Here is a 25,039-nt window from a genome sequence, read left to right on the forward strand (position 1 = left end):
AGAGCGATATATATTTTTTTGAATTCTCAAATATGTGCTGTACAGAAACGCAGTCTTACTTTAGAGGCGGAGCTGTTGCTAGGACGACCGGCTGTCAGCCACGTGACCCGCTCCTTCTTGCCTAGCTACGGAGAAAGCGTCGCTCTCTCCTCTTCGGTCTCCACGGAAGAGAACACGTCGAGAAAAATCCAAAGCAACCCTCCCACGCACCCACTCGGAGTTTTCAAAGTGTCATGGCAGTCCGCCAGGAACCGTTTGGCGGTGTTCGGACGAAGACTCGAACGAGTTTTAACGCCGTCAGGGCGCCGAACGTGAGGGTTAAAGATTAGTTAGCATGCTCGCCGGCTAGTGGTCTCGTCGGGACGCCTCCTGGCTTGACTGGCAAGTACACACTCATAAAGAATATCAGGACGCCTTCCACTACGTATGCGTCTCATTACACCTCACAACTATTCTAACTTTATTTCTAAATGTTGGCATAATCGTAGAAGTTCATAGGAGGTCAGTGTTTTTTTTAAAATCCCACGGTAATGGGATTTCATTGCTTAAGAAGCTAAGGTTTGAGCTGTGTGTGTGCCCGTCTCTGACGAGTGATATAACGTAACCAATTGATACGTAGCAGTTATAATAGTCATAATAAAGTCCTTTTAGGCTAATAAAGCCCTTTTTATTAGCAGTTTTCTATCAGCTTTTTCTTGCCTGGCGATCTTGAAGAAAGCTGTTTGACTCAAACTATCCTGTTTAAGGTTTTTCTTTCAACGCTAGTAATGCAATTCACTAGTAAGACCATTAGGGCGCACTAGTAGAATGACTGTCTTACCAGTAATTATTTTTACTACTAGTGCCACTTTTGCCTTGATATGTAGGACAGTGGTTCTCAAACGTTTTGCACGAAGTATCACCTCAATAAATACTGTACCACGACATTAAAATACAGTAGCATAGTAGGCCTTAGTGTTCATCCAAAACGACAGTTTTATTGTTAGAAAGTGTAGTTATCGTAAGCCACTGTAACATTTTGCAGTTTTAATACTGTACTTACTGTACTTACCTGATTTATAAATTTTTTTTGCATGTTTGTCACACAAATGTTTCCCATCATCAAACAAATGTAAATATTAGTCAAAGACAACACGGGTAAACAGAAAATGCAGTTGTTAAATGTTTTATTTTGGGAGAAAAAAATATCCAAACCTGCATGGCCTTGTGTGGAAAAAGTGATTTTCCCCCTTAATCTAATAACTGGTTGGGCCATCCTCAGCAGCAACAACTGCAATCAAGTGTTTGTGAGGACTTAATAGGCAATAAGTCTGACAGCGCTGTGGAGGAACTTTGGCCCCCTCATATTTACAGAATTGTAATTCAGCCACATTGTCCTTCCGCAGAACCAAAGTTTGTTTCATGAACAGATGGCTGAACAGTTTCTTTCAGGATTTTTTTGGTAGATGGCAGAATTCATTGTTCCATTTATCGCAGCAAAACAGCCCCAGACCACCACACTACCACCAGCGTATTTTTCTGAAATGGAGTGTTACATTTATCCCAGATGTAATGGGATACACACCTTCCAAAAAGTTCAACTTTCTTCTTGCCAGACCACAGAGTATTTTCCCAAAAATTTTGAGGGATCATCAAGATGTCTTCTGGCAAAATTGAGATGAGCCTTAATGTTCTTTTTGCTCAGCAGTGGTTTTCGTCTCGGAAGTATGCCATGCAGGACAGTTTTTGCCCAGTCTCTTTCTTATAGTGGAGTCATGAACACTGTTCTTAACTGATGCAAGTCAGGCCTGCAGTTCTTTGGATGTTGTTGTGGGGTCTTTTTTATTTTTACCTTTTGTGAGTCATCGCTGTGCTTTTGGGGTAAATTTGGTCGGCCGGCCACTCCGGAGAAGGTTCACCACTGTTCTATGTTTTCGCATTATTTGTGGATAATTGCTCTCATCGTGGTTCATTGGAGTCCCAAAGCTTTAGAAATGGCTTTATTAACCTTTTCCAGACTGATAGATCTCAGTTACTTTCTTTCTCATTTGCCAAGTATGTCCAAAAAACACAAGGAATTTGTCTCCGGTAGTTGGAGCCGCTCTAGTACGACAACAGACAATTGACAGAGAACACTTTTGAGACATTGACAAAAAAAAAAAAAAAAAAAACAGTAAAGTGTTGCTAGTTATCTGGTAATGCTGGTACATTTTTTTTTTTTTTTTTTTTTTAGTTTTTAACCTACACTTTAGTTTTTAACCTACACTTAAAAACATTCATTCACACTTGGGGTTGACGTTAGTTCTGTTAGCAAATTATTCCATTTGTGTGCCGCATAACTGCTAAATGCTGCTCCACCATTTTTGCTTTGGACTCTGCGCTCCACTATTTGACCTGAGTCTGTAGATCTCAGAGCCCTACTGGGTTTCTGTTGCATTAGCATTTAGTGATTTATAGACCAGTAGCAGAACATTAAAATATATTCTAAAGCTGACTGGGAGCCAGTGTACAGACTTTAGAATTGGAGTAATATGTTCTGGTCAGAACCCAAGAATGAATGAGCTGCAGCTGTTTAACGCTCTTTTGGGGGAGTCTCGTCAGAAGACCATCAGAGTAGTCAAGTCTACTTACGACAAAAGCATGGATGAGCTTCAGTGTTTTCTATATTGAGAAACAGTGTGGCAGGCCTGGGTGTGGGTGTTAACTCTGGTATAATAAACCAGTTATGTTTTAACAGGGGGCCAATCAGTTTTTTTAATAGGGCCATGCAGGTTTTTTTTTTTTCTCCCTTAATAAAAACTGCATTATATGTTTACTTGTGTTGTCTTTGACTAATATTTACATTTGTTTGATGGGACACATTTAAGTGTGACACGGGGGTGGAATCAGATAGGGGTCAAACACTTTTTCATGCCACTATAAAAAAAAGTGTAAAAAATGATCTAATTAACGCCTGGCACAAGTTAAAAAAATGTTTTACTTAAAAGTTAAATACAACTGAACTGTACTTAAATGTACTGGATTTGTAGTCTTTCTAATCTGTTTGATAGAGGTGCATGTTTTAAATGTTATGTCATTTGTATTTAAGTGATTCTTTTACGTAATACTAGAAAGAGCCCATGTGCCACTCGTGGTACTTGTGCTACACTTTGAAAATCACTGATATCCTGGAATATCGAATAAATGGTCAAACCGCTTTCTTTATACAGACAGCCATTTGGGCATTTACTCATGGGACACAATTTTTCATTCATAATTCGTTAGTAGTATATCGAACAAATGCTGTCCATGCGTACAAGTGAGAAAATGTTCACTGCTGTTATTGAGCCACAATAATTGCTCATTTAGTAACTGTGAATGAGTATTAAAAAAGTAGAACTAGGAACCATGGTGGAGTAGTGGTTAGAACGCTTGCCTTAGAGTTCTGAGGTTTGGGGTACTGCTGCTGTGGCCTCCTTGTGTGTATTTTCATTTCCTAAAATAAAGACAAACTGTTATTGTACTTCTGCTGAAAAGAAAAGGTTCAAGAAGTTACCTTGAAGTTATTTTGTGGTCAGCATGGACGTGGATTAATGGTTAGGATGTCTGCCTTACAGTTCTGAGGTTCAGATCTAGGCTCATGTTCCCTGTGCTTGCATGAGTTTTCTCCTGGTCGTCTGGGTTCATCCTACATGCCAAAAACATGCATGTCAGATTCACTGAAGACTAAATTGTCCAGAGGTGTGAATGGTTGTTTGTCTATATGTGCCCTGCCATTGGCTGGCGACCAGTCAAGCGTGTACCCTACATTAACATTTGTTTAGCAAATGGAGTGCCTCTGTAAGTGTTCATTGCATTGTATTGTAATAACCAGACCCAATAACTGCCATTTCCTGTTCAATGTTTATCTTCATGCAGCCCCTTCAAAAAGCCAAAGAAAATGCTTGTCAATGTTGTCACAGGTTCCGGAGAAGACATGGGCAAGTTGCAAAGCAAGTTTCGCAAGAGGTCTGAGCTGTACAGGTAAGTACTTTCTCCAAACATACTGTATATACAGTGATGTCCCCCCCTCCCTCCTTTGTTGTGAGTCAAAGTTTGACTTGGGAGCGAGCTTCAGATAATGGTGCAATTGAGGTAATACCCTTGCATGTGGACAAGTAGAGCCACAGTTGCCGATGCAATTTCAGCTGTTTATTAAACAGGACAAACTGTCAAGCACGCATTTGCAACAAAAAATACTTACAAGGAGCTGCTGTCGATCACACGCAGACTAACCGGCCAGCAAGACTTCAGCTCCTGATGTCACTCACAAGGCCACGACCCTTAAAGGCACAAATCAGACACACTTAAGTAGGTGTAGGTGAAGGAATTACTTTGCTAAACCATTTGTTTAAACATATTTTTTTTAAGAGCTGGAGCTGATAAATTATATTTCAATGGGAAAATGTAAATTGACGAGTTAATTTAGGAGCTTGGTCACGTAGTTTGCTATGGAAAGCCATTTGAGCATGTATTCTATATTTGATATCCAGTTTAAGGTCTAAGTACTAGTAAGCTCTTTGTCCTTACTAGTTAGACAATTTAACACACTAGTAGGATGACTGACTTTTTTATTTTTATTTTATTTTCTCCACCACTATTTCCACTTTTGGCACTACTAGTATGCAATTGAACCTTAACTGGTAAGCAGCTGTGTTGCACTAATAACACTACCAGGCCTAATTAGAAAACATGTAATGCTCTTGTTACCACATGGACCCTAGTGCCTCACTAGTGCCAAATTTGTCCTACTTAGTGTGCAGAAATGTCATGTAGTTAGTGGAAAGAAGTAGTTGAAATCTAGAACAATTTCCATGGATAATTTGAATGGGCTTGCCTTGTACAACCATTTGAAACTTTGGCCTCAGTAAAAAGGTAAGTCGTAAAATGGTCTAATTTAAAACGACAGGTGCTATAAACCCCGCGACCTGACCTCGGATAAGCGGAAGACAATTGATGGATGGCTGGATGTTGCTAAAATTCTAACAGTTCGTATGCTAACATATAGAAAGTTAGCATTCTGAGTACAGAAACCACTTAGGCAGATCCATAAGGATTTAGCTTTGTGCCCTGTGGTCAGGTACTATAGTGACTGAGATAAGCTCAAATGCCAAAATGTGAACAGTTGTTATACTAACATTTAGCAAACTTAGTGACTGCAAACTTAGTGGAGAGAAACTGAGATACTTGGATATCGATTTAAATTCATTTATTTATTTGTATTTTTGTTGTGCTTTTTTTGAAAGAGGCAATGTGAACATTTTGACCATTTGTATGCAAACATGTAGCAAGATTGCAACCTGAGTAAAGAAACCACAAAGGCAGATTGATAAGGATTTTAGATTGTGTTCAGCGTATTATTACAATGGACCTTAAGATGGATATCGAATAAATGCTCAAATGGCTTTCCACATTGATTTACTGTTCTTTGGTATATACACTTTTCCTCTCTCATGTTCAGGGCCTCAGAGGGTGAAAAGGCAGACAGTGCATTCGATAGTCAGGTTGTTCATCATGAACCGGCCCACCGCGGGTCTGTCAACACAGTCACCAAACTCAGCGCAGACCTGTGTGTTTCTGGAGGCACTGACCAGGTCAATGACTGACTATTAAGTTTAAATCCAAACGAATGTCATCCAAATGGCTTGTGAAATGTCTTTGTGTGCTTTACAGGCAGTGGTGGTGTATGACTGGAAACAAGGCCGCATGTGTCAATCCTTCCAGGGTCACAACAGAGAAATTACCAAGGTAACATCAATACTGCTGTGGGTGGGCTCGGAACGCTTTGTTAAATTTCTATCGCACACACACACACACACACAAACCTTGTATTTTTAATCCAGGTGGTGTGTTATCCTGGCAGCACGTGGGTCTTCAGCGCCTCAAGGGACAAGAGTGTCCTCATGTGGGACCTGAACCAGGGTGATGAGCCCATTCAGGAGTTTTGTGGGCACCAGTTAGTGGTCAACGGGCTTGCTGTCAGCCCCGGTAAACTCAAACACACGCGCTGCCGCATGCATTTTCATATTCTTTCTCTTCATATCATATGCAATGCAATGTTTTGCCCACGATATCGGTAGTATCACTATACATGGCTTGTAAGATAATCGATTAATTGCAAAAAACAATACGTCAAATTGGAAAAACTAAAGATAGTCTCCTTTTTCTGACAATAAATACATTGCAAAACACGCAACTATGGTTAGATACGTGTCTGTCTGTCTTACAGAAGAAGGGAAATCTCAAACGGTTTTAATTCAAAGGAATAACAATGCGGTAGTGATAGTATAACAATGCAGACATTGAGATCCGTAACCGCTACATTGTAAGTAAACGATGCATGTGACATCAGGATTGGGAAAAACTTGTCAAAAGGTCTTTATTAAAAATAGAAACATGCATGTTTACATCTACCCAGCCATTTTTCTCAAGTAAATATGGATAATCAAATACCTAAGTGATGTAAAAGGGGTATTAAAAGATATGAATGATCGCATTTCCTGCACCTCGGTCTAATTTAAGATGTGACAGACACTTTGTAGTGTCCTCTTCAATTGTTTTCATACTAAACAAAACTGACATGGGTGCTCTTGTTTTGCTGCAGATGGGAGGAAACTCTGCACAGGCTCCCGTGACAACTGCATGTGCCTGTGGGACATCGAATCTGCAAAATGTGAGCAGAGACACAACATTTCAAGAAATCTGGTGAGAACAATGCACTCTTTATGCTCAGTCAACTGAGGTCATGTGATACCTTTAACCTCCCTCTGATGACTGCGCAGGTGACTCACGTGTGCTGGGTGCCAGGTAGCTCCTCGATTGTCCAAACATCGGAGGACAAAACCATACGGTACAGACAGGTTTAGCCACTGCAACTATTCAAAGCAGCCACTGTAGATTTTAGATGTTTGATTTCGACATGCATAGTCCACATACCAGCAAATGTGCAGCACTCTCTCTTAAATGAATATAGTCTGGTCGGATGAGAGCAAAATTGAACTGTTTGGATGCCAAAATGCACACGTTTTGGAGGCGAAATGGCACTGCACATCACCCTAAAAACACCATACCAACAGTGTAGTTTGGAGGTAGGAACATGGTGTGGGGCTGATTTTCAGCAAATGGTACTGGTAAACTTCACATTATTGATGGAAGGATGAATGGGCAAATGTACTGAGACATTCTTGACAAAAATCTGCTGCAATCTATGAAGATGAAAATGAAACGAGGGTGGACATTTCAGCAGGATAATGATCCAAAACATACTGCCAAGGAAACTCTCAATCGGTTTCAAAAGAAAAAAATAATAAAGCTGCTAGAATGGCCCAGCCGATCACCTGACTTGAATCCAATTGAAAATCAATGGAAAGAACTGAAACTCAAGGTCCATAAAAGAAGGCTACCGAACCTTGAAGATTTGAAGACTGCCTGTGTGGAGAAATGGGCCAAAATCACACCAGAGCAATGCATGAGACTTGTTTCTCCATACCTGAGACGTCTTGAACCTGTCATTGCAAACAAAGGCTTTTTTTTTTTTTTTTTTTTTTTTATACAAAGTATTAAATAAATTTCACTTGCCGTGTTCAGTTTTTTCCCCTGTGTCATTTCACATTATTACATAAAACTTAATTTCTGACCTTATTTGTTCTATTTTTTTTTAAATTATAAACGCATGGATTACTTGGGTTGGTCCCAACATCTTGTGAAATTTTCATGTCAATAGCACCTTGAGAAATATTTTTAATGAGAAAAATTGTGATGTGTTAAATATTTCAGCCGCTGTAAATGCAATATTAGATATAAAATTACAATATTATGAGGGAATTTGTATTTATTTGTAACGTGGAAGCGCTTAAGTGCTTACCAAGGCCCGGTACACACAAAAATAATCTGCCTGTTTTTGTGCTGATTTTCCCCCTTCGCGACAAGCATGTCAAACCCCAGACAATCTGGTTTTATAAGATTATCCTATAAGTATGTCCTTAGGTCTGACGTGTTAAGAGTGAATTTGTCCTTATTTTGGGGTCTGAAACAGGTTGGGACCGACAATTCTAAATAATGAACGTGTTCAATATTTACGACGAAAAGTCTGTATGTTGGGGGGAGATCAGACTTCTCCCAAATCATGACGCTGTGAGTCGTGACGTAGAACAGACTATAGCCAATCAAGAAGCACCCTGACTCAAAAATAGGAAACAACTGTAAATAAAAATAAGCATGTCTTTACCCGATGTCGTTTTTATTGTATAAGTGGATTCCCCAAACGGCAAGAAGTATCTTCCGAAGCAAGTCGGTTTTTTGAGGATATTTTATTAGGCTACGGCAACATTCGGGAAACATAGCTGGAAGTGTTTTTTTCCCTTTTCTTCGGATTTGTTAACTCACGTGAGATTTCGAGTTCGGCGTTTGAAAGGAATCTTTGTGTCTGGTGTTTTGTGTTGGTATTATCGGAGCACTCCACACAAAGTCCAGATGTTATTTATTTATTTGGGGGGTTGTGTTGCAGATGAAAAAAAAAAAAAAAACCTTAAGAATGGAAAAATCTGTTTGTACCAGGCCTAAACGTAATCACATTTTAATATGCCCACCAGGGGGCATATTTGCATCTGCTATCCTATGATGTATGAAGCAATGTTGTCTGAGCTCTGCATTAACAAACCATTTCTAGTTTTCTCATCAGTCGACCATATTTTCACTGCCAATTCTTTTCACTCATCATGTAAAGCACATTTAGTTACCTTGTATATGAAATGCGCTGTATAAATAAAGCTGCCTTGCCTTGTGCCAAAACTGTCTGATTTTATTGTGTGTGCATGCAGGGTGTGGGACAGCCGTGCATGGCAGGTGACAAACACGTTTCCGGCGAAGCAATACATCCAGACCCACTGTGACGTTTCTGACAACGGAAATTACCTGGTGTCCAGCAGCAACGGTTTCGGAGGCCAAGGCTGCGAGGCCACGGTGAGACTGCACCACATCCTCCTTGTCCATCTTGGTTTGCAATGGACACTACAAAATGGCTGCCCAAACTTCCTATTCATTCTCATTAAGTACAGTGAAAAGGGTCCAGCCTGTCCATCTGAATACACTCAAGCCCCTGTTTACCGAATTATGTTTAAGACTCTCCCACAATAGGTGAAAGTCTGGGATAATTTTACCCTCCCCCCGCATACGTGTTTAACACATTTAAATTAGACTTTACACTGATCTGATCGGCCTGATTAGTATCGGCCAATAATTAGGATTTTATGCTGATCAGCTTTGTCATAATTCGCCGATCCGATCAATGACGTCATTGATCGGCTCCTCAAAGACATTTACTCCATGTTGCCATCGTGTACAGTATATTTGAATTCAAAAGCTGGTTTATTTTTAGCCTTATCATGTGTCTTTTGATGTAGTACTGTAAATATCTGACAACCAATAGTTCTTAAAAAAAAAAAAAAAAAAAAATGTTGCCGTGTGGGACAAACAACACGCCTGAGACACACGTCGTGGATCAGACAACAAGACAAATTTGGTCTTTCACAATTGCAATTGTCAGACTACTGCAATGAAATCTTGTATTCTGATACCACAGCAACTCGTCTTTTACGATCACTGGGCTTTATCTTGTCAACTCAAATGCAACTGGACACACTCGTTACCATGGCGATGACATACATGACCTGACTAGAGCAGGGATTTCCAACCTTTATGGAGCGAAGCACATATTTTACAATTGGAAAATCTCACGGCACACCAACAAACAAAAATGTCACAAAAAGTAGCTGCACAGTAATTACTGTATATACGTCATGCCATCTAATAGAAGAGCATTTATTTGTTCTGTCTGTCACTGTGCCTCACTGGCATGACTAGAGGAACAAAGATACATTTCTTGTAAATGAATAATTTTTTTGAGCAGTTAAGTAAAATTTGATAATTTCCCACACCTGAAGATTGCTCATGGCAGACTAATGTGCCACAGCACACTGGTTGGGAATCACTGGACTAGAGAAGATACTCAGTACACAAGTATATACAGAAAATGGAAAAAGTCATTTAAATAGACACATTGCTCCATCTTGTGATTGGTTATCATTTTTTTTACTCTCTGATCGGTCTGTGATCGATCGGCCCCAAAAATCCTGATCGTGTAAAGTCTAATTTAAATGTATTAAAACACGTTCTAAACACTGTGGTTGTAATTCACAATCTGTTTAATTCTTTACATTTGCTTTTATTGTTTTTATAAAGTAAAATATTATATAGTGCTTTTTTTTTTCCTGATTTAAAAGAACCAAACAACTACAACATTTTTTTTGGGGGGGAGCTGGAATAGATTGGCATTTAAATTCATTTCAATGGGGAAAGATACAGAGAGAGTACATGTTTTGATTTACAAAAGTGGTCACGTAACAGATTAAACCTGTATCGCAAGACATCACTGCACTGTAAATGTATTCTCATAAAAATGTTTTATATTTTGACTCTAATCTCAACTAAACTCTAATATAAAAATAGATTTCAAATGATACATTTGTAATGCTATGAGATTAACGTTGAAATATTCCTTGAATATAGTTTTTAAAAAATCCCAGTATTATGAGATAAATCAATGAGTTTAAAATTCAGAGAAAAAATTACTACAAGAGGAAAAATAAGCATTTTGTGAGAATACATTTTATTACAAGATTTAAATCAAAATATTTTAAGTCTTGATTTTACCCAAATAAAGTAGCAATTTTATGAGATTGATGTCCCGATATTGTGAGATTAAAACTGAAATGTGACAATAGATTAGTACTATTACAAGAAATTTGTAATATGACCTGAATAAAGTCTAAGTATTCCTCAAATAGTCTTAATTTTACGACAAAAAAGTTGTAATGTGGAGCGTATATTAATCAAATAAAAATATAATTAATTTAGGAGAAAGGAATAAGATGGAAGTGACGCTTGGGTTACTTCCAGTTTACCAGAATTTTAAATTGTTAAAATCAACTAATATGTCTCGAAAAGGGAACCACGTCACTTTTTATGTATAAAATTTAGGAAAAATGACGAGAAACCTTTTTATCAGTCTCGTAATCTGAAGGTTGCTACACTTTATGAAATTTTGAGTTCTAGATGACAGAGGCTTACTTAAACTCAGAACACACACAAAATACAACCAAGAGTGGAATTTTATGGTATATTTAATGACATCTACAAGGGATCTAGAGGGAAACACACAAAAGGGTCTCACTAAATAAAGAAAATAGTAGTAAAAAGAAGGAAAATCAGCATGCGAAAAGGGGATAGAACATCGTGTGTTGGGACTAAAGTTGGAAACATGAGTGTTTACTGCGTCCAGTGCGGACGGGAGAGAGAGGACAAAGTTGAGATTTTGTCTGAAGCTAGTAATTTCCCCAAAATTATTAGGCACTAATATTGTAGTCTGGTAAAGTTGCCGTGTTTATTGTAGGATCAAACTGGTGGGTGGTAGTCTCTCTCTGCAAGTGGCTCAGGAAGCAAGGCGACATATTTGGTTGTAGACGAAAAAGATGTAGAAAAATAAAAGAGGCGGGAGAAGAAAAATGGCTGGTCGTCTCTTTTCCTGTCTCTCTTTGTGCCTCGCTGGCAATTTCAGAGCGATCCTGCTTGGTTGGGAGCGTACTTAGTACCTTCGTAGTAGCTGCTCTGATCGCTTAGCAGTGCCACACATTGAGGCTGGGAAGCCGTGTCTGTTCGGTTACCGAGTCGTGTGCCCGAACAAAAGAAAGGGCAAGTGGGGGAGGGGTGGCCCAAGGCCAGCCCAGCTGGCGAGCTGCCAGCAAGGTAAGAGGAGAGGGGGTAAAAACAAGACTAGAGGGAGAAGTTATGAGTAAAGCGTTAAATACCCCAGAGGCGGGGCGTGGGCAAGAGGGATTGCGACTTTAAGAAGACCACTCCCATCAGCCAAAATCTTGTCTACAAATTTGATCAAATGGGTTTAAACTCCTATATGAATATAAAATAACCTCAATTTGGTACTCTATCTACTCACAGGTCAAGCACATATAATGTTTATACTTTAATTTTGACAAATCAACTGCTTATGATTCAAATCACATTTCATGTTGCTCGGAGTCAACTCAAGACAAACAATTCTCAAAATCTCACGGTTGCTCAGAAAAAGTTGAAAAAGCTTAAAGTTGACACACTGACACAGACATCAAGGCATAAATTTGGAATAATTTTGTAGAGTTTGTGAAATATCAAAACAGACATTTTTCCTTGGTTAAACATCAAATGAGAGTCCGCCCAGTTAACTGCAGTTCCTCTCGATGCCTTCGGGTGGCGCCTTGATACAGTGCTCCCTCGTTTTTCGCGTTAATGGGGACCAGAACCCCCCGCGAAAGGTGAAAAACCACGAAGTAGGATTTGCCCCCCCTCCCCTCACAGGAATTTTTGTGTATGTGTATGTGGGTACCAGAATGTTTAAAATATGTCAACAGTATTTATACTTTACATATTTGAGACAAAGATTACAACAGTACACGTATTTACTTAAATCTTGAATAATACAACCTTATACAGTAATTAACATTTATTATACAGTAACTTTGTCCTGATAATATTAGTGCCCAAACTCACTGTCTTTTCCATGCAATCAGCAATCCACAATGCCAAGGCAGCTTCCATTTTCACAATTGTCCTATTACGCAGAGTTACCACACGTTTCGCTTCCTTATTGAAGGTTATTGAAGCAGTTTTGCGGATGTTTGCTTCCTCTTTCTTTATGTACCGCACTGTAGATTCATTCACGCCATAATGGCGTGCTACAGATGCATAACTTCTGCCCTCTTTGATCAAATCTAAAAGTTTCACTTTTTCGCTGATAGTCATCATCTTCTTCTTCCTCTTGGTCGCCCCGGAGGAAGCTTTTGCAGGGGCACAGCGCTTCGGCAGCATTGTAAGGGCTTGCTTAACTAATCAAAAAACGTTATTGCGAACACAACAGCGTGGACGAGACAGGCGAGACACAACAAGGAAAGATGCTGGGTGAGGCTGCGATGATGCATAGCCAATCAGCTCACTGGATAAATCCACTCGTGCTCTCATTGGTCGATGACGCGCCGGGAACCAATCACGCGCCTTGTATGAGTGCCCGTACAGTATAGGCATGTACAAAGCCTCTGAGTCAACTCATCTCTTTGGTCAGCATGCAAGGAAACCTTCTCTCGTGAGCATCAACATGAAACCGCGTCATTTTGCAATATGGCTGCCGATATGGCTGTATTTTTTTTAATTTTTAATTTTTTTTTAATTAATATTTTGGAAAAACCAGTGAAGCACTGAAGCCGCTAAAACGTGAAGCGCAAAGTGGCGAGGGAACACTGTAGTTTGTTGCTGGATTGGCATCCCATCGTCAATCGGTCCCTCTTGGCTTGTTGTGAGTTCAAACGAAAAAAGGACTCTTTGATGACTGTAAACGAAGATTTCGAGGGAACCTAATTACTTTAGGGTCCAAAGCGTCTCCTTGGGGGCAGTCTCACAGGAGGGTCGCTTGGAAGACTGCAGGTTATCAAGATGTGTTTATCAATGTGGGGAGTCACTGTGTCACCTCAGTTTGTGGGGCGCATGTCCGCTACAAATGTTACAAGACTGAATTTTAAATGATTGATTTAAAATGAAATTGTGAACAAAGTAATATTACAGGTGAGAAGTTGTAATATCAGGGGAAAAAACATTTTAAAATAATACATTTGGATAAGAGAAATCTTCAGAGAATTATGTTGTAATTTTAGAAGACAAACGTAATCTTACAAGACCAAATTTATAATATTCAGAGGAAAATGTTTTACCCATTTGAAAATGTGTATTATTAGTGAAATGAAGTAGTAATATTATGATTAAAGGTGCCATATTTCACCAAACCAACTTTTTCTAGTATTTGGGATGTACCAGTAATATTGGTTCCATGGAGCCTCAGTAAACATGTGAAATATGAATTAAAATTGTCCACACATTCCGAGGGTCAAGACGTTTCTCTGCCGAGAGGCCTGAAGTCGGGTCATTCGAATCTTTCAAGCTTATCTGCGTTACTAGCGAAGCTCTCCGCCTCGAGTTGGGCATCGTTTGAATTGGAGCAATTACGGTTCCGATACCAGTATCAATATTAAACCTATGAACTAAAAGGCAATGTATGTGGAACTAACCCAATTGACTTAATATTCATTAATTAATGTTTCAACTAAAAGTTAAATATAGCATTGTCAAAATAGTTATTTGGGACTGTTTCATCATGTCAAATGGTTTATATGTGCAAGTTGTATCTTCACTTCCTCTTTTAAGCTTGTAGCCTTTTATATTAAAGGGTACGCACCAGGAACTCAGCATTTTGGCAAGAAAAGTAACTTCACACGGCACCAATTTTTTTTTAATGGATGGAACCAAATGCTATAAAACGCTTACCTACCCACAGATGAGGCACAAGGTTAGTGTTTGTGATACTGTGAGACAACATTTGTGAATTTTGTCCCATTTCCTTGTGATGTCAAGTTGCTACGGTGAAGTTTTAGCCCAATGTTAAGCTTTTTTTGTCATCGGCACTTATGTTGGTTTGAAGACGAAAATAAACGCTAAAAACCCATCCATCCATCCATTTTCTGAGCCGCTTATCCTCACTAGGGTCGCGGGAGTGCTGGAGCCTATCCCAGCTATCTTCGGGCAGGAGGCGGTGTACACCCTGAACTGGTGGCCAGCCAATTGCAGGGCACACATAAACAAACAACCATTCGCACTCACATTCACACCTACGGGCAATTTAGAGTCTTCAATTAACCTACCATGCATGTTTTTGGGATGCGGGAGGAAATCGGAGTGCCCGGAGAAAACCCATGCAGGCACGGGGAGAACATGCAAACTCCACACAGGCGGGGCCGGGGATTGAACCTTGCTCCTCAGAACTGTGAGGCAGTTAAGTTTTGCACGCTAAAAACCATCAGTGCAAATGTGCAACCAACCGTTTACTTTGTTAGCTGTTTCAATGTTGCCAACGACATTTTATTGTTTTACTTAGCCAGTAGTGAGAGTTGACTTCACTGAAGCTTGGTGTTGGCTGAGGCTCTGAGCGCGTCAGACGCTACACATTGTGAAAGCCTCCTTTGCAGAATATGATCTTATTCCAAGTGTTGCACTGATGCGACTGGTCATTCATTTTAACAAAGTTAAGACACACTTTTTTTCGCCGCCGTTGGACACAAGCACGTCTTCGTGTGCGTTCTTCTTCGTTGGTTTTCGGCACTTCTTCGTGGTGGGCGGACTGGAGGCATAGAAACTGGGAAACCGAAATTTTAAAATGTGAACGTTTCTGGGGGAACCGGAACGTTAGTCCCGGTTCCAATCGATTCTCGATGCCTAACCCTAGCTCCGCCTACCTCTCGGCTCCCGAGCCAGCGCTCTCAATTTAAGACGTGCACTCACAAGTGGGTCTTCTACATGGAGGCAACCAATCAGAGGAAAGGGGGTGTGCTCTGAGCCAAATATGGACAAAGTGGATACAAAACTGGGTCAAAAAGTAGTAGATGTTAGAGGGGCCTTTTCTGGACAATCTTTTGACAAAACCAAGTTCTTTTTTTTTTTTTTTTCATTTTAGTATAAGTGTCAATTGCATTTAATAGTCCATATTACAGAGTCACTCTATGGAGGTCTAAATAGCCAAAATATAAGAAAAGTCCATATTTTCTGAGAATAAATTAGTCTCACCTGATGATGTGGGTTGTGTGGTCAGCTGTGGGATCTGCGTCAGCCGGGCTGCAAAGTGGTGGAGTACCGGGGTCACTTGCAGACCACCGCATGCTGCGTCTTCCTGCCCGTGCCACTGGAGGGCAGTGGCGCCGCTCTTGTGGCCACGTCCTCCCACGACAGCTCCGTCAAAGTGTGGGACCAGAACTCGGCAGGTATGACGCCAGTATGACCAGTGGTTGGCTGTGCATTTTGTACCTGGGCCTTCAGTTGCTTACACCACCTCTAAAGAACTACCACTATCACGTCTCAGTTATAGAAACCATAAATACTATTGGAAAAACTAAAAAAATTAGAAAAGAAAAAAAACTAGAAACATTTGTTGTAAATGTAGGTCAGTGCTTTTGATAGTGTTTAGGCCCACACGGTATGTTTGACGCCTCCCTCACGTCCTGCACTCTCTTCTAGTCTGTTTAGCCACATTGTCACTAGATGGTGCCGGTCCTCTGGTGTCATTGGTGCCCAGCGACGCCTCCAATGTGCTGTGTGCCAGCTTCAACAGCGGACTCCATCACGTCGAGCTTCTCCAAGCATCAGGGACCGCTTCAGGCGGAGCCAGTGACATGGACATTAGAGTGCTGTCCCGCTTCTAAAAGGTACCATTACCAGGATAAATGTGCCTCCAAAGTTGAACAAAACTTTGGAGTTCACACCATCATCACACATGTCAGCAAATCTTGTGGGGCTTCAGCTCAGTGAGTGTCCAGAGGATTTAAGGTGTGTGTGTGAGTGAGATGTTACCAACAAAAAGGAAAGGTTTGACGAGGACCATAGAAGAGGAATTGGAAGTTGAAAAACAAACATTTGACAAGTATATTAAGAGCTTAGTCTTACAAAGTCTTCATTCAAGGAACAAATTGTAACATTATTGCATTTGTCACTGTCCGACAAAAAAAGATGTCCAAATGTAATTATTTTATTAAACGCAAAGATAAAAATATTTTTTGGGGGGGTTAAAAATATAGAAAACGTTTTTGTTTTTTGTGGAATTAAAAATACGATTTTAATATTCTGGGGGCATTTAACATAAAACCTTTAAAGAAAAACATAATTTTCAAAATAAAATGCAAAAAGAAAGTGTTTGGCATACAGCAAATAGAATGCACAAGTACATGTTTTGGGATTAAAATATACACTAAATTGATTTTGGTGGGATTAAAACAAAAAAACACTTTTGGATTAGAAATGAAATGCACCAAAAATGTTTTTTTGTGATTTAAAAAATAAATAATAAAGCACACGAAGGGGAAAGAAATAGCAGCAAATTTGGAAGCTATGCAAAAATAAATTGAAGGTATCAGACTTCTGAAGGAATGAATAGTTTTACTTGATTTCAGTTTTTAATTTATGTTTTACCCTTGTGTAACAGTTATAAAATCATTTGTACAGTGATATTTTATGGGAGCATTTATTTTGAAATTTGAACAACCTCCAAGTCAACCAGTGTCAAAGAGCTAATTGTGTTCCACTTTCTCTTTTTCCAAGACTTTTCATGTTTGGAAATTTCATGGAGCAAAAATTGATTGCATGAAAGACATTGATCGTCAGTTATTTTGTAAACCGCTTATCACCATCAGGGTCACTAAGAATTGGAGCCTATCCCAGTTTACTTGAGAGCAAACGGACTGAAAACACCCTGGACTAGTCTACTGTCCATCACAGGATTGTGAATGGGGACGTTGACTTTGAATCAAGCAATGTGTACAGGACCAATGACCCATTTTGGTGGGTCTGGTTGTTAAAAACATGAATACTTTTAAAATTATGCTTTACTTGTCATCACACTGAAGCCAAATAGAATATTTTTGTAGAATGTTACATATAGATTGCTTTGAATACTTTAATTGATGTATTTTTAAAGATGACCATATTTTAAACATGAAGTCGCAGAACTATGCAATAAGCTTTATAGAAAAATGTTACTATGAACAAATCGCATAGAAATCATTGCAAATGCAAAATAAAGTTGCTGTCAACATGCCACCGTGCTGTTTGATTGATATACAACATACCTGTGGATCAGTAGTGTGTATGGCCTTAATGTGTAACCTGTATGCACTCGCTGCAGCATATGTTTTGAGAGGTCCTGGCTGGCTTACTGTGATTGGCAGTAAATACAACTAGCATCTTCATGTTCCTTTGTGCACTCTGTACAATGGTATTTTGATGTGTCCCAGCTGATCAATTAAAGTAGTCCTGTATGTGATTTCGGGTCACTGACAAGTCACAAAAAAAAGGTTTTCCACCAAGGGTGTTTTACTTGTATAGTTCAAAGAAGACATTAAAGCCATACCACAATGAACCACCACAAGTCATCTTGATAAAAAGAACACAGGATGCCCTTTCTATTTGTATTTTTAATTCATTTAAATGTGGAAGTCATTTGCAATTGGACACGCACGCAACAAACTATTCAATTACTACCCATGGACATGTTTGCATATAAACTTAAACACACACACACACACACAAAATCACAGTTCCACGTGGCCTATTCTACAATACATATGAAAACAAAAAAAAAGGGGCAGGCTCAAAATTTGAAAATGACATTGATTCAAGTTGGCACATAACAGAAAAAGGCTGTATATGGAAATAAAAACAGTGAGGATTACAATTAGATTTTTCAGTTGAGTTGAAAAATGTGTTTCATTTTAATTTAAGTGTAAAATCCCACAAATGCATAAGACCTTTTTTGTAAACTTTACCCTTTTCCAGTGTAGCACTACTCAAATCTATCGTTAGTCATAAAAACCTTCTCCACACTGACTTGTAAATCCATTTTCACACAAAACACATGCTGTTAGTCGTAAAACATCCACAACTCACCTGTTACGAAATTTACTTTACTCACATATAACTAAAACGAGTGGGTAACCTATGGCCTGTGGGCCACGAGGTTTGCCATGCAATTCTTCAAATAAAAATATTTTTAAAAGCCCCAAAATGTATAATAAAAATGTAGCTCATACTAAATAAATTTAGCATGGCCCTCAGAGAACTATAAAAACTGGACGCAACCCTGGAATAAAACGTAATATTTTTTTAAACATTTCTTCCTTCATATCACAGAAGCAAAAATTAACAGGTTGTAATATTGACTGAAGTGCAGTAATTAGTGCAAGAAACTGCTTTTTCTCATTGATTATGGTAATAGTATAATATACTGTACGTATGACTTATTATTCACATTTTTTAATTTGGACAATTTAAAGTAATTTACGACATGCAGTTCTGAATTATTTGTAATGTTTGTAAAGACCACTCCGATTGCCATGAGTTGATACTATGGCTTTTGTGTGGCATTATAATTATGTACAAAATGACATCTCGAGTCCAGATTGTGCGTCCGAGCGATTTCCCGAACTGGCCGGGGGAAACGTGACAGTCCATTTAAAATAAGTAAAACCATAAACAGGATCATTTGATGACTGCAGAAAAAAAGTTCATACTTGAAATATTTATCCAATTAGTCCCTGAGATTATTCTGTATCCATGATGAGGAAACATTCCTGTAGAAACAAATCATGTAAATATGCATACACACTGTGTGGACTAAAATATTCACAACAGACATCTTTCTTTGGGACAACTTTCTGTGTGTCCCAATAAATTTGCTCATTTAAGAGAGAATGAGCACAACTTTTTGACAGTGTGGATGGAAAATAGAAAACAGGTCAGTTTTCATTTTTTACATGGAATAAAATATACATATTGGCCCCGGTGTTGTACGCCCACTTGATCATTTTCAAAAGCTTTTTTTGTGTGTGGAATAACATACAGCGGTACCTTCAACGTCCAAGTTGGAAGTTGTCGGGAAAAATGTACCTTAACTTTTGTATACATTTTGTACGTCATAATGTGCGACGACCATCAAAGGATTAACTTTCTGTCTCTTCTGTGGGTTTTTAGACAAGAAGGTGAGAAGAAAAGAATATCTGAAGTTAGCATATAAAGTACTTTTGTCCAGTGTGTTTCACTGTCCAGGTTGGAGATGATGGTCAGTAGTCATGGGGATCGCTGTTACTGCTTATATCTTAGTCGGACTCTTAGCCTGCGTCGGCATTGACCTGCTGAGTCTGTATTGAGCATTTGAGTCCATCCGTGTTACGTTGCTGTGGTAAACTTGTTTCTGTTTATGGACTTTGGGGTAATTCTGAGTCACATACAGTCACTTGGGTCAGTGTTCTTGGCTGCTTCAAACGCCAGTCAGTGAACAAATGCAGCCAAATCATCTGAAACTGCAGTGAGTTTGCAAAATCAAGTCAGTAAATTGGTACAAGCGAATCATCTAAGTTTGTGGTCTTTTTGTTAGTCTGCTGTCTTGGGTTAGTTAACCAAAACAACTGAATCACTCGAGTCTGCAGTTTGCAACTCCGTCAGTGTACCGATACAAGCAAGTCATTTGCGTTTGCCCTCTTTGCGAATATGTGAACTTTTCTGGTGAGTCCACCGAGTCGCCTCGTGTACTTGGCAGCAGCCAGCATGAGGCTTCCAGGTTAATTGAGACCTCAGATTTGTGATTCCTGATTGAATGCTAAGATTAAAATTGCGAACAAGGCTAATATGAGAACCAATTACAAAGACTTCTTTTTACACATGTATGAGAGTTAAATGTTAAAATGTCACTTTCAACCTGTCTTGTACAGTCTATATGTTTGGACCTTTAAGGTACCACTGTAATCAACTCAAAAGGTAGTGAGCCTCATGCAAAAAAGGCTTGAAATTCTTGAGGACAATAGACTACGAATTCAAGCGGGTAAAATTCTCGGACGTATAAATAATGTCAAGCGGGTAAAATTCTCAGACGTATAAATACCGATCGAGGAAGTGCTGCTCCTTCTATTCTTCCACACGCTCCAGGCCATCGATGACCCGACTCAGCCGGATGTTGAGTAAGCGGATCTGAGTGTCCAGGTGGTCGATCTTCTCCTCCAGCGAGCCGGCCCCGCGTCGCCAGTACACTCCCACGGGGCTCGTCATGAAGTACAGCACCATGATGACGCACAGCAGGAGCACAGTGCGCTCGGGGTCGCCCTCGAACTTCTGTAGCACGTACAAGCATGCCAGGGCCAGGAGAACCACACGGGCCAGCCAGAAGAAGCGGCCGAATACGGCGTGCAGCACGTAGAACACGGCACCCAGCAACACTGACAGGATCCACAGGGCTGCCAGAACACCGGCCACCAGGGGCAGGACGCGAGCCGGGTTGCCGCTCACGGTCGCCGGACTAAAGTAGTGGCTCAGGTTGGACGCTGTGCATGGGAGGGAGACAACGTGTTTAGATGAGCACCTGGATTTCTATTCCTGAAGTTCTATACTATATTTCCTCAAACAGTCAGTGCACGTGTTTTACTCAACTGCAGAGTGGCTTTTAAGGTGTTTAGTAAAGAAGCCAACAAAGTTAATAAAAAAATAAAAGATATTTCAATAAATATTGAATAACTCCCAATGTTCTGGATTTAAAATATAATGAAATATATTTCACATGCGTCAGAATGAGAGAGACCTAAGAGCTTTTTTTCCCCCCAAACAAGGGAAAACAGGTGTCTATTTACATGGACAAACGACCCGGCGATTAATTGATGCATGGTGTCTATTTGAGTGAAAGCTACTATCAAAGGAAATAAAACAAGAAGGCACATTTAGGGAGACTTACAGTCAATGCCCATCACATCGAGGAGATCAGCCCAGATCTTCCAGACCGCGTCAATGAAGGAGTCCACGCCATGAACAAAGCGCTCTGTTGCTTTGGAGAAGAACTGGAAAAGAATGGAGAAAATGAGCTCTTGACCATCTTTTTCATTAATAGTTCTCCCAGTACAGAATAGTGTCATAAATCATCTTGGCAGATGAACGCAAAACAACTAAACCCCACCATTTGCCTTGCGCAAAGTTTCCTGTAGAACCCAACTAAAACTACTGGCTAGAAAAATGCACCCATTGGCTGTGCAAATTCAGATATTGCTGAACAATACCAATCTAAAACTATAAAATCTTTATTAAATAAAATCTTTGTAGAATAACAAATTAAGCCAAATTCAGCTCCCAAGAAATGTTCTTTTATTGTTTCCACTTGTTGAACAGCACAACACTGTAGGCTCACAAGCCAGATTACAAAAACAGGAACAATGCTGCAGTGGATATAAAAAGTATACACACCCCTTTGCAAATGCGAGGTTTTTGAGCTGTAAAATAATTTTATGTCTCACCACTTATTTTTTAGTTTAGCGTGTGTGCGCTATTCTGTCTCCACAGCATTGACCGTTGCACACGCGCTGTACCATTCACTCCTTTTTTGCGTGTTGTTCACGCCGGAGAACAGCGTGCCAAAAAGGATTTTCTTGCGTGCCTCCACTTCATTGAGCAACTTCACATTCAAAAAAATTTTTTTTCTTCATTACCGTGCTCATTTTCCTTTTTTCCCTGATCATGTAGAGATCGGCATCTCAGGTGCAGGGTTGATTTAAATGTGATTTGCATATTCAAATATGGGTGTGGACAGGGAGGAGTCGGCTACTCCAACATGTGCGCTCATTTCCACGTTGATTAGAATGTACGAAGGAAATGTGCTTGGATTCATGAGTATGCAGAGTTTCATACATCTGAATATTTTTGTGCGTACGAGGTTCTCTGGATTTTAGCGTATGCCATGTTTTAGGAGGAAATCCACGCAAGACCTTGTCCATGAGGCCCCTGGTGAATAGCAAAGGGGGCCGTGATAAAGGACTTTGAACATATAAAATGTAGTTTTTTTTAAATACAAGTCACCACAGAGCCACCAAAGATTACAATATTCAATGTTTATGTTTCGTTCGTATTTACATGTCATATTTGTATAAAGAAATGAGATACACATTAAAATTATGTCCTAAGACACCAGCCATAAATAAAACATTTTAGAAGGTTTGCCTTCAACAGGAAATCAACTCTCCCGTTTTCTGGGTTTGTTCATGTGACGTTCCGGACATAGCGAATGGTTTGAGAATTAAATGGCTGTGAAAATGAAAATTGTATTCAAATGCTCTCATAGTACAGGTCAAATGACGCTACTGACAACTATCGCCTCTTAACACATTTAAACCTTTTTAAAAATATCCATCCATCCATCCATCCATTTTCTGAGCTGCTTCTCCTCACTAGTGTTGCGGTCGTGCTGGAGCCTATCCCAGCTGTCATCGGGCAGGAGGCGGGGTACACCCTGAACTGGTTGCCAGCCAATCGCAGGGCACATACAAACAAACAACCATTCGCACTCACAGTCACACCTACGGGCAATTTAGAGTCTCCAATCAATGCATGTTTTTGGGATGTGGGAGGAAACCGGAGTGCCCGGAGGAAACCCACGCAGGCACGGGTAGAACATGCAAACTCCACACAGGCGGGACCGGGGATTGAACCCTGGACCTCAGAACTGTGAGGCTGACGCTCTAACCAGTCTACCACCGTGCCGCCCCGTTTTTAATATATATATTTTTTAAAAAACATTTAAATGAGTCTTTCGGGACTAGAAAGTTCGGTTATTATCGGAGTTTCGGCGGCTAAATGCACCGGAAGTAATTGTATGTGCGTGACGTCACTACTTAATTCAGCTACATCCATCCATCGATTTTCCAAGATGCTTATCCTCCTAAGGGTCGCGGGCGTGCTGGAGCCTATCCCAGCTATCTTCGGGCAGGAGGCGGGGTACACCCTGAACTGGTTGCCAGCCAATCGCAGGGCACACATAAACAAACAACCATTCGCACTCACATTCACACCGAGAGGCAATTTAGAGACTTTAATCAACCTACCATGCATGTTTTTGGGATGTGGGAGGAAACCGGAGTGCCCGGAGAAAACCCACGCAGGCACGGGAAGAACATGCAAACTCCACACAGGCGGGGCCAGGGGATTGAACCACGGTCCTCAGAGCTGTGAGGCGGACGCTGTAACGAGTCGTCCAACGTGCCGCCAATTCAGCTACATTTAATGCAATATTTAATTAATTGTCAAGTGTAGTAATTCATTTAATGGACGCTTTCGTGGATATGTTATCATTACGAGATACATTTGGGGAATGAAACCCGGGCTTAAAGTGTTTCAAAATGGCAGCCTCCTCCTTGTTAGCTTTCTTCATTAGCCACTTTCGCATCGCACTAACACACACAAAATGCATGGTTGAAACCCGGCCCATCCTGCATATTTACCTTGTAGAGGCCTCGGATGTTCTCCTCCCCGAACACGTTGCTCAGCGTCTGGTAGACGCCGTTGGCCGCCCGTCGGAAGCTGTTCTGGCTGCCGGTCCGGCTTCTGGCCGCTTGGGCAACCGAGAGCACGGACGCGGACAGCACTAGGAAAAGTAAGACACCCGTAGTCGCCTTCATGGCCCGCCTGGATATTCTAATGTCGGGGATGTGTTGAAGATGCTGCCCCAAAAAAGACGCCGCCTTTCAGCGCTAACGTGTTAGTCGAAGCTCGGGACGTTGACGAAAGGGCTCTGCGTTGCGTTCAGTTGCCTCAGATTTCGGACATCCTCTTCCCGGTTCCCATCAAAGGTGGGAGAAAACCACGTTTGAGTCCGACGTCCTGTCAATTGGGCACGCGGTTGGTGGCCTTGATGTAGTTTATCGATTAAGTTGCAGTATAAATCAATGCCTATTCCAAAGTTTGAATATGGATTCAGTAGTTCCGATAACGGTTGTCTTTATTTGAACGCACCATGAAATAGCCCTTTTAAAAGGCACTGCTTCCCTCTAGCGAGAGCCATGCTTGGACGCAAGTTTAATACATTTACCAGTGCATCTATCAATGTATTAAACGTTTTAAACATTTCTGTAAATTCTACAGTGTGGCTATACAGTAATTAACTATATTTTCCGCGAGATCATGGGATTTTGATTGACATCACACAGAGTGCATCAAAAATACTGTAACATACCTCCACTCAAGCAGGACTTAATGCAAACATGGACACACTCAGTAAAGTACGTTATCAAGAATTTTATTGTGAAATCCGTTTATGGTGTTATTCCACAATAAAATATTGTATTAGACGACTTCCTGTGATAACACAAATTCGTGGAAGCGTCAAATGCTTTGAAAGCAGCAGAATGGTGAAGCCACCTGGTTCCCAGCATGCATTGCGCCATGAACTATTGAACCGTTGCAGTAATGAAGACATTAATCCGTCATGTTCATGAATGATGATGATTAACATAAGAACGATGTGTGTTTATGTTACCCGTAGTGTGTTGAACGCGTGTCTTATTTAACTCTCACATTACATTAATGTTGCACTTTGTTTTCA

At 40.3% G+C, this 25,039-nt stretch overlaps 2 protein-coding genes across 4 annotated transcripts; one reads left to right on the forward strand and one right to left on the reverse strand.

Moving 5' to 3' along the window:
* The first annotated feature begins 125 nt into the window (after positions 1-125).
* On the forward strand, positions 126-21,318 carry wdr31 (WD repeat domain 31). Of its 2 annotated transcripts, XM_061672299.1 has the most exons (11): positions 126-381; positions 3,877-3,981; positions 5,459-5,591; positions 5,671-5,745; positions 5,841-5,985; positions 6,602-6,702; positions 6,780-6,847; positions 8,817-8,958; positions 15,737-15,905; positions 16,159-16,346; positions 20,614-21,318. In XM_061672299.1, exons 2-10 carry the CDS (start codon positions 3,899-3,901, stop codon positions 16,341-16,343), a joined length of 1,101 nt encoding a protein of 366 aa, XP_061528283.1. In that variant the 5' UTR covers positions 126-381; positions 3,877-3,898; the 3' UTR covers positions 16,344-16,346; positions 20,614-21,318. The 2 variants fall into 2 exon arrangements, with proteins under 2 accessions (XP_061528283.1, XP_061528282.1); XM_061672298.1 differs by lacking the exon at positions 20,614-21,318 and having other exon boundaries at positions 16,159-18,950.
* On the reverse strand, positions 18,074-24,262 carry bri3bp (bri3 binding protein). Of its 2 annotated transcripts, none has more exons than XM_061672301.1 (4): positions 23,940-24,262; positions 21,410-21,512; positions 20,570-21,005; positions 18,074-19,262 (listed from the first exon to the last, which is right to left on the reverse strand). In XM_061672301.1, exons 1-3 carry the CDS (start codon positions 24,114-24,116, stop codon positions 20,593-20,595), a joined length of 693 nt encoding a protein of 230 aa, XP_061528285.1. In that variant the 5' UTR covers positions 24,117-24,262; the 3' UTR covers positions 18,074-19,262; positions 20,570-20,592. The 2 variants fall into 2 exon arrangements, with proteins under 2 accessions (XP_061528285.1, XP_061528284.1); XM_061672300.1 differs by having other exon boundaries at positions 18,076-19,991.
* Between the last annotated feature and the right edge of the window lie 777 nt (positions 24,263-25,039).

Source organism: Phycodurus eques, chromosome 3, assembly GCF_024500275.1.
Source record: "Phycodurus eques isolate BA_2022a chromosome 3, UOR_Pequ_1.1, whole genome shotgun sequence".
Classification (NCBI taxonomy): Eukaryota; Metazoa; Chordata; class Actinopteri; order Syngnathiformes; family Syngnathidae; genus Phycodurus; species Phycodurus eques.

Bases quoted from the DNA above. Each gene is read 5' to 3' on its own strand.
- wdr31 (XM_061672299.1), top strand. From the start codon at position 3,899: ATGCTTGTCAATGTTGTCACAGGTTCCGGAGAAGACATGGGCAAGTTG. The intron at 3,982-5,458 runs GTAAGTACTTTC...TCTCATGTTCAG, and splicing joins AAGAGGTCTGAGCTGTACAG to GGCCTCAGAGGGTGAAAAGG. The intron at 5,986-6,601 runs GTAAACTCAAAC...GTTTTGCTGCAG, and splicing joins CGGGCTTGCTGTCAGCCCCG to ATGGGAGGAAACTCTGCACA.
- bri3bp (XM_061672301.1), bottom strand. From the start codon at position 24,116: ATGAAGGCGACTACGGGTGTCTTACTTTTCCTAGTGCTGTCCGCGTCC. The intron at 21,513-23,939 runs GTAAATATGCAG...ATTCTTTTCCAG, and splicing joins ACATCCGAGGCCTCTACAAG to TTCTTCTCCAAAGCAACAGA. The intron at 21,006-21,409 runs GTAAGTCTCCCT...TCCCATGCACAG, and splicing joins CGATGTGATGGGCATTGACT to CGTCCAACCTGAGCCACTAC.